General features: G+C 38.4%; 2 protein-coding genes across 6 annotated transcripts; both read right to left on the reverse strand.

The window, feature by feature from the left end:
• Positions 1–1,084: 1,084 nt before the first annotated feature.
• LOC114716908 (uncharacterized) lies at positions 1,085–2,206 on the reverse strand. The gene has a single exon (XM_028901970.1). The coding sequence runs from the start codon at positions 2,204–2,206 to the stop codon at positions 1,085–1,087; it is 1,122 nt and encodes a 373-aa protein (XP_028757803.1).
• Positions 2,207–3,969: 1,763 nt separating this feature from the next.
• On the reverse strand, positions 3,970–8,098 carry LOC114716925 (putative zinc finger protein At1g68190). 5 transcript variants are annotated; one of them, XM_028901997.1, is made up of 8 exons: positions 7,961–8,098; positions 7,631–7,732; positions 7,181–7,321; positions 6,863–7,099; positions 6,358–6,720; positions 5,924–6,151; positions 5,373–5,680; positions 3,970–4,509 (listed from the first exon to the last, which is right to left on the reverse strand). In XM_028901997.1, exons 3-8 carry the CDS (start codon positions 7,316–7,318, stop codon positions 4,416–4,418), a joined length of 1,368 nt encoding a protein of 455 aa, XP_028757830.1. In that variant the 5' UTR covers positions 7,319–7,321; positions 7,631–7,732; positions 7,961–8,098; the 3' UTR covers positions 3,970–4,415. The 5 variants fall into 5 exon arrangements, 4 of the variants coding, with proteins under 4 accessions (XP_028757830.1, XP_028757831.1, XP_028757828.1 ...); XM_028901998.1 differs by having other exon boundaries at positions 5,373–5,474; positions 5,607–5,680; positions 6,863–7,321; XM_028901995.1 differs by having other exon boundaries at positions 6,863–7,321.
• Positions 8,099–8,355: the final 257 nt, after the last annotated feature.

The raw sequence follows: 8,355 nt of genomic DNA on the forward strand, positions 1-8,355 counted from the left end.
TTCAATTTTGTAGCTAGCGTCTGGAATTGATCAACTCCCATGCACCAATCTGTCTCAGTCCACGCCCTTTCCACTATAGAGTTGAACCCCTCTTCCAGGAACCACCTAGCTTGATAGTGGAATCTTCGTCTCACCTTTACTTGCCTCGAATTATTGCTCTAAGACATCACGATCAGTTTGTGATCAAACTTGTATTTTAGATCATGTGTGACACAGCTTTCTGGATTGGCTATCTCCCATGCCAAGTTACAGAAGACCCAGTCAATTTTCTCTTGCACTCTGTTTCTTTCCCATGTGTATTTAGATATGGGGTCTTGTATTTCTAGGAGTCCCGCATCGCTGATATAGTCATTGAAATTTGCCATAGAGATCATATGATGGTTAACGCTACCTATCTTGTCCGACGATGAACGATAGGCATTAAAGTCTCCCAATAAGATCCAAGGATCCTCAGTGAATTCTGTGATGGCTTGAATGGCTTCCTATAACGTAGTTCTCCTGGTATAACAGGTTTCACCATAGACAAAAGCGGAGAAGAAATGAGAGGAAGTACCAATTCTAGTAATCTGACAATGTATGAATTGTTCACCAGAGGCAATCAGCTTCACCTCGAAATCCCACTCGTTCCAAAGTACCCAAATTCCCCTTGAATAGCCCGAGGCCTCAACCGGGATCCAATTGTTGAACCCAAGTCGTTGAACTACTCTGTCGGCTTTGTCTCCACTGATACGTGGCTCAATAAGACACAAAATCCCAATCTAATTTTTGTGAACAATATCCTTGATAATAAGAGGGAAGGGCCAGCTTCCAGCCCCCTTACAATTCCAACAGGCAATATTCATATTAACCGAAATCAAAAGGAGAGAACCCATAGGATAGTTTACTTATCCTTTGTCGTGTTTAGAACCACTTCCAACTCTTCGGACCTCTCATCGGCCAAGTTTGCGGCTGCATCTTCCATGCTTTCCATGTCACTCTCCCATTTCTTCGCTTCGAGATCTGGTGGTTCAGGGTCATCATGGACTATCATTTTCACGCGTAGGTTATCTGATCCTTGTCCATTTGTAATAATATTTTGTTTTGACTATTGCATTGTTGGTCTTTGTTTATTTTTGGTGGTTTCTGTGGGATTACCCAATGTCGTTGCACTAGTGGGCTTACTTCTACATTCCATTTGTCCACTGACCACCACATGAGTTCGTTGTCTTGGGTTCTTGGATCTATCTTTTGTATTCTGACCCACTAAGGCCCATTCTTGTCGGGTTTTAGCTTCATGAGAAATCACTTGCTCTGCTACCTTAATTGTTGAATTAACTTTGGGCTTTTCAGGTATTTTGCCCTGGGCCTTTTGTTGAAACTTGGGCTTGCTTAATATTTTGGAGCTCCCTCCATTTTTTGTGCCTGCCGCCATCTTTGTATAGGAAGCTGTCACTTGTTTCTTTTTCCCTGAGTTAACCAGCATCTGCTCCTTCTTAGTCTGACTACTTACTACTTCTATGCTATTTCTTAGCTCCCTATCATCTGTTCTTTCATTGTCCAACGCAACCAGCGCTGCAAATCGTGATTTAGCCAAAGGTGTATCAGCTCTCCTGACACCTTTTGCTCCCTGTTTAGGCTCACTTTGTACTTCTTGTTGGAATTTGTTCCTTGAAAATCGAGATTTGGAGGATCCCGTGGTAAACATCCACAGACTGAAGGTGTCATTACCCGTTAGTCTTGAGTTTACCGTTCGCGTCTCTGGTTGCATCTCCGGTGGGTGGTGGGTTGGAGCAGCTGTACTAGTGCTTGCAGAGTTCTGTTGAGTAGCTTTTTTCCATGGGCAGACTTCCCTTCGGTGGCCATATATACCACATTCAAAGCATATAAGATTGAGACCTTCATGCCCCATATTGAAAGCTTCGTTGGCCACGATCAGTCTGGGCACAAGTTGTTTTTGCAGATCAAGTTCAACACACAACCTTGCATACCTTCCCCTTTCCACTTTGGCATTAGAGTCCATCCGATCCAAGAGTGTGTTCAAGTCCACCTGGAATGGTCGACCAATCCTCTCACCCACTTTGGTAATGCAATGGCTATTGTAGCAATGCATGGGTATATCAGGTAATCGAACCCAAGTAACAATGCGACCTAGTTGGTTTTTGAAGGGGTCGAAATATGGCATCCACCGTTGCACCAAGATGCAGTGCTGTGGTCCATGGCCCTTCATATAGTACCTTCCTATATTGTTGTTTCCAGAGTTCCTTGTTTGTGAACTTAACTACAAAGTAGTTATTAGGCAAGTTGATCATATCAAAGTCCTAGAAACCCCACATACGCATCAAATGAGATTTCAACATATAGAGATTATATCTTCTTCCCAAGACTGTGATTATTAAGGAGAAGTTCCATGGTTTACACCATTCGTTGTATTCTTCCTCTGAGACAGGAACCACAGGATATAACTCATAAGTTTTCTAATCTCCTCCATGGGTTCTGACATATTCCAGAATATGTCTTCATCATTTAAAAATAAATCTTCTGCTTCCATGCTTATACTTCCGTTCGCCACTCCGTTAAAACCCATCAAGGATTGCTTGTAGGATGGTCTTGGTTCCTTGTTCTGAGTTACCCCTGCTTTTGGCGGTGCACCCACCTCTCTGGTTTTCTGTGTCATGCTCCCCTCTTCTGCAGTTTCTTTTTTCTCCAAGTTACTTTCTTTTGATTCCTTATCCTCCATGTTGTCGTCCATGATGGCTGTTACTATCTCATCCAGTTTCTTCTTCTTTTTCCTGTTTGTCTTAGATGTGTCCAATGGCCAGTCCGACGGGTTCTTGCGTTGACCTGTGTCTTCCATGTACACGCAAAAGTTTGGCACAGATACTAAGAGAGAGAAAAAATCACAAAGTTCTCGTCGACAATTTCAGCTTGGTGGTTCTTTGATGAGCCATAGGGCTCCACATTATTGACTAAACAACAGTATCAATTAAGGGAGTGATAGTTTGGTCAGTATCAATTCCTGATTCATTCGCAGATGAATAGCAGAAATTCATGGAAATCTCATAGTAAAAATTTTATTTCTCTTCATGCCCGAGAAAAAGAAGATTTTTATGGGACTAAGAAAAAGTAATAGACCATAAAGAGTCACAAATTTTTTATTTTGCTAAGGGGTATCAACAAAAGAATTCCACTAAATTGCAAGCTGCAAGAGACTTGTGCTTTACTAAAAAGTTTAAAAAAAAAATCTTAAAAAGTGTTGTTTCCGCCTTGTGCTTTAGCAAGTCCTTGTTTCACTTGTTTCCGCCTTGTGCTTTAGCACAAAATAAGAAAAATAAGGGCTCTACATTATTAACTAAACTTGGTATTAACTGAGGGAGTGATAGTTTGGTCAGTATCAATTTCTAGTTCATTCGCAGGTGAATAGTAGAAATCCATGAAAATTTCATGTTAAAAATTTTATTTCTCTACATGCCAAAAAAAAAAAAAAGAATTTTATAGGACTAAGAACAAGTGATAGACCATAAAGAGTCAAAAAAATTTTATTTTGCCAAGGGGTATCAACAGAAGAATTACACTAAATTGTAGGTTGCAAGAGACTTGTACCTTACCAAAAAGTCCAAGAAAAGAAAAACATATTAAAATTTTTCTAACAGTTAATAGGTCCTTGTTTCGTTTGTTTCCGCCTTGTGCTTCAGCACAAAATAACAAAAATGAGGACTCCACATTATTAACTAAACAATAGTATCAATTGAGAGAGTGATAGTTTGGTCCGTATTAATTCCTGATTTGTTCACAGATGAATAGCAAAAATTCATGAAAATCTCATGGTAAAAATTTTATTTCTCTACATGCCCAAAAAAAAAAAAGATTTTTATAGGACTAGGAACAAGTGATAGACCATAAAGTGTCACAAATTTTTTATTTTGCCAAGGGGTATCAACAAAAGAATTCCAATAAATTGCAGGTTGCAAGAGACTTGTGCCTTACTAGAAAGTTAAAAAAAGAAAAGCATCTTAAAATTTTTCTAGCAGTTAATATTGATCTATAATATACAGATTCTTTTTCATTGTGGTCACTTTCCTGTCCATTGAACATTGCTTCTTCCGCCAAAATAGGCCTTGTCTTCCTCGGTAAGTACAAAATTTCCACTGCGTAGGATAGGATGATCTTGATGGTAACAGAGAAAGGAAACAAGTTGCTAAGGTGGTCAAAGAAGCAAGATTCAGGGAAACCCCTTTTTTTTTTCCCCCTTTTTGCAGTCTCCTTTTGACTAAACAATCACAAATTAACACAGTTCTGAATTGCAAGTATTGCATCAGGCTGCCAAAAGTGTTTACAGTATATGAACGGACAATATGAGTGTTATTGAAGGAATCAATTTGATCAAATGAACATGAGCTTTATGGTTTGTAATGCGGACTCTGGAATGGACATATCAGTCAATAGCTTTCTGCTTTGGCAGTTTGGCCTTTCATCCTCTTCCTTACATTAGTCCCAGGTTTTCTGGTTTGCCCTCGAGCTTGCTTTTCACGCCTAGCAAGAAAACATACCAAAGAATAGTCGGGTTTATATCTGCAGAAACAAAATGCTCTGGCAACTTCAAATTGTGTGATCCTACTGCACTCTTATTTTCTGGTAAAGGGTATTTTCACGAAATCTCACATTGGTCATGGGTTGAGAATTATAAATTTAATCTCTTTCACCAAAAAAGTCTGAGTTTCGAGTTTATATAGCTCCAATAATCCTACTAATACAACTAATATCTGATTTACTTGCATACTTCTACAACTAAATAACCAAACATGGATATTGAACTGTGTGAGATCTAATTTTCCAATGTTCTTTGATAGCTCAACGGTAGAGCAGTCAGCTTTCTGCATTTTTTTCTCTCTCCTCCTCCTTTGGGGTAAAAAGTATGTGAATTTGGTTGCATGAAAATAGCATAACTTTTGTATGTTTAAAACTGGTGATCTAGATCATTCTGGTTAGTGCTTATCTTCTGGTTAATTTCAAATATTTGACACTGCAAAATTGAAAAAAATTTGTAGATGTGAATTGCAGGCATGGTTTAGCCACAGTTAAATTTGAAAACAAGTAGATAAGTCAACACTTATCGAAAACCACCAAAACCATGGTTAATGCAAAACCAAATATGGTTTTAAGCATTTCAATAGTGAAATGCATCATTTAAGCACATTTTTAAGAAGTTAAGTGTATCTCAAAACAATTGAGAAAAAGGTCATGCTACCTATAAAGCATTAACTTCTAGAAACTAATAAAATTCCCACAAACAGTGAAATTCTTCTTTTAAAAAAATCGATTAAAACGAATGGCTGGTCAGAAGATTAAGATTACTCGGTTAAAATGCTGGAATGAAGAAGACGTTTTATACTTACTGATGAGAGTTCTTATCTTTAATCCTCACAGTGTCATTTCCTCCAGTCTCCATGGTCGAAACTTCCAGTTCTAGGAAATAGCTGGACTTTCCTTTCGCTTCACTGTGAGGAGAAAGACCAGTGTCATGGTGATCAGTACAACTGTTTTCAGGGGTAAATCTTGAAACAAAGAATGACATGGTTGACTGAGATGCTCTAATTTTTTGAGAAAGGTCCATGTTTATTGGATCATACTGGTTGGAAGGAGCAATATCCTTGTCCTCATTAGCAGACTGGGAGATAGACATGGATACAGCTTCCGAAGAATCCTTTCAAGATAAAAAGCAAAACAGTAGTATCATTACACCTGATCTCAATATATTGCCACTTACACTTGATTACAGATTTAGGTGAGGACATGAATAATGGAAGTTATCAAGAGCCTTAAATGCAAGTAACAAGAGAATGTTGCTGAAAATTAGTAACATTTTCTAATACGAATAAAGCAAACACAAAAGTGTACTTCAAGAGGTAGTGATAATGGATGATAATAAAAAGGGAGGAATTCCGACCTCCATTGTTCTTTCATTGAAGATATCTGACTTATCAAGTGATATATCCTTCTCTATAGAAGAGCAAGACACATCATCATCACCAACCAGTCCTCTAACTGGATCTTGATCTCCTCCAAATAATTCTTCAAAGTTTTGGAATGTTAAGTCAACGTCAGGTATGTTAAAATCATCTTGACAAATTAGTTCTTCACATATCCCAAGGTCTTGAATATGATGAGACCATAACTGCAAAAAAATTAATAAAACCTCGGATATGATGTCATCCAGATGAAAGCTACTGAGAAACCAGTATAATTTAAACAAAAGGAGGTATAAAAATTGGTAAAGAAGGAAATCCTTTATGTTGCTTATTGCAGCAAAACACAGACTAGAAGGGCAAAACCAGTGGCCTGATTAGAGGGCCAACAAAAAAGAACAGAAAATCATCAAACCTGATTGCTTTGAGATGGACTTTTGCAAGTCCAAAAGACCTCGCTGTTTAAGGGAAGGTCTGCCATTGGAGGTGAAGGTAAGTTATCAAGTTCAGAGAATGTGGATGACAAACTTTCAAGCCTCAGTTCTGCCGCGGGGCTGTCTCTTTCCTGAAGATTATTATTAAAATCCTGGGGATTTTGTGTATGCCGGTCACATTTTTCATCATAGTTCTTTCGGGTATGATGCATCGAAGAAGATGAGACTGTTTCTTGCAGCCCATTTATCAGGGCAGAATGATTAGTGTTCTCACAGACCTGAAGTCTTTTCAAATCAATAATTTGCTGCAAAATAATTTGTCTCTCTTGATCTTTTAACAATTTCTGCACGATAGAGTTCAAAACTGAGAAAATGACTTTAATAAATGACTTATCGGAATGAAACATATTTGCATTCTAGAATCCACAATTACAGATTTCATCTCTATAGCGAAAAAAGAAGTATTAAAATTATCATCCCGCCTACCTGACTTTGTCGACTGCTAGATGCCCCATCAAATTTGGCCCCAGATACCATTGAACGGCCTCCAGTTTGATCACCAGACTTTCCCGAGAGATTTACTGCATTCAAATCTGTAGAACTTCTGTTTTCTATCTCATTTAATTCAAAACCCCAGAGTACAGCAAAATCTTTGGCAGAAGGGCAACCCATATAACTTCTGATGGCTCGTTTCTGGTGTTTTAAGGATGGATCATGCAGCTTCTGATCACAGCCACGGCAGATCAAAATTTGGTGATCCAAACACTGCACATAAGCAAAATGGTTTCTACATAGGTTACATACAAGAGTTCTGAGGTGGCGGCTGGACAGTGCATTGGCTTTGTGGACCTTTGCGTCACAGGATAGACAAAGATATGCTTCATCAGCTTTACAATAAACCACTGGCCTCAAAGACGTGCAGAATTCACAAGCTCTTTCCATTCCCTTTGTTTTCAAAGGCCAAAGGAACAATATAATGTCATACTATGTCCATTATAAGAGATCTAAACAATAAAATAAGAGCTGATATAAAACATTTAGCCAACAGCTAAAATCAGAAAAAAGAAAAGGGTTTGTTTGCATAAACTTGAATCATAACAACAAATACCAAGGAAGTGATTGTGAATAGTCCTATGAAAAAAACTGAGCTAGTATTGATAAAGATTTTAACTGAAACTCCAAAGAAAAGTCTTAAAAAGATCATTAGTCTTCAAATACACAGATATGGTGAAGGCGTTGTAAGCATAGAAGTACCTGATAATCTGATATCTGAAATTCAAAAGCCAAATGAATGGAAATTCAGCTACAGCCCAGGACTTCTACCACTCAAAGTAGTTACCAAAAAAGACAACCAAGCTGCAATCCAAAATCATAACTCCTTAGATAAAACTGAATGAGATCTCAACAACGGAAGTAGCAAATCAATCCCAATACAAAGCCGAGACATCCCATCCCATCCCATAGTACCAATAAGCACGAAGCTCTTGTGAACTTTGAGGAGCATGCAGTTGAAAATTAAGCGTTGACGCACTTTTGGGACAATCTCATCATGACTTTTACAGCTGAGAAGTAAAAGAGACGTACCCGTGATTGTTGTTTCCCAAGAAAATTTTTGCAAGAAGGAAATAAAAATAGGAATTCCTCCAGGAAAGCAAACAGAAAGTGGGGATTATTGTTGTTATAGCACAGAAAAGCCAAAAGGGTGATAAATTTTCCTGGAAAAATGAAGGCTTTTGAGGATGAGGATCTTGCCTATGCTTTTCATTTCATGTGGGCTTGCTTTTGTATCATGGTGGTTCTGGGTTGCGTTGGTCGACGCTTCCTCATGGGGCAGTAATGAATGTAATGTAATGTTTAGCCATTTGGGATGACGTGGGAAGATCTGACCTTGAACTTTCCAGCGTGGATGAGAAGACGTGGATGGGGGATGTGGGTCCCACTGACGTTATCCAAATAAGACATGTGAAGGAAGGAACGTT

Source organism: Neltuma alba, unplaced genomic scaffold, assembly GCF_004799145.2.
Source record: "Neltuma alba isolate B1F8T4 unplaced genomic scaffold, ASM479914v2 tig00011698_pilon, whole genome shotgun sequence".
Taxonomy (NCBI): Eukaryota; Viridiplantae; Streptophyta; class Magnoliopsida; order Fabales; family Fabaceae; genus Neltuma; species Neltuma alba.

Excerpts from the sequence above, each read along its gene's own strand:
- LOC114716925 (XM_028901995.1), bottom strand. The coding sequence starts at position 7,318 with ATGGAAAGAGCTTGTGAATTCTGCACGTCTTTGAGGCCAGTGGTTTAT. Across the intron at positions 6,721-6,862 it reads CTAGCAGTCGACAAAGTCAG|AAATTGTTAAAAGATCAAGA; the intron begins GTAGGCGGGATG and ends TCTATCGTGCAG. Across the intron at positions 4,510-5,372 it reads AAAGATAAGAACTCTCATCA|GCGTGAAAAGCAAGCTCGAG; the intron begins GTAAGTATAAAA and ends TTTTCTTGCTAG.
- LOC114716908 (XM_028901970.1), bottom strand. The coding sequence starts at position 2,206 with ATGAAGGGCCATGGACCACAGCACTGCATCTTGGTGCAACGGTGGATG.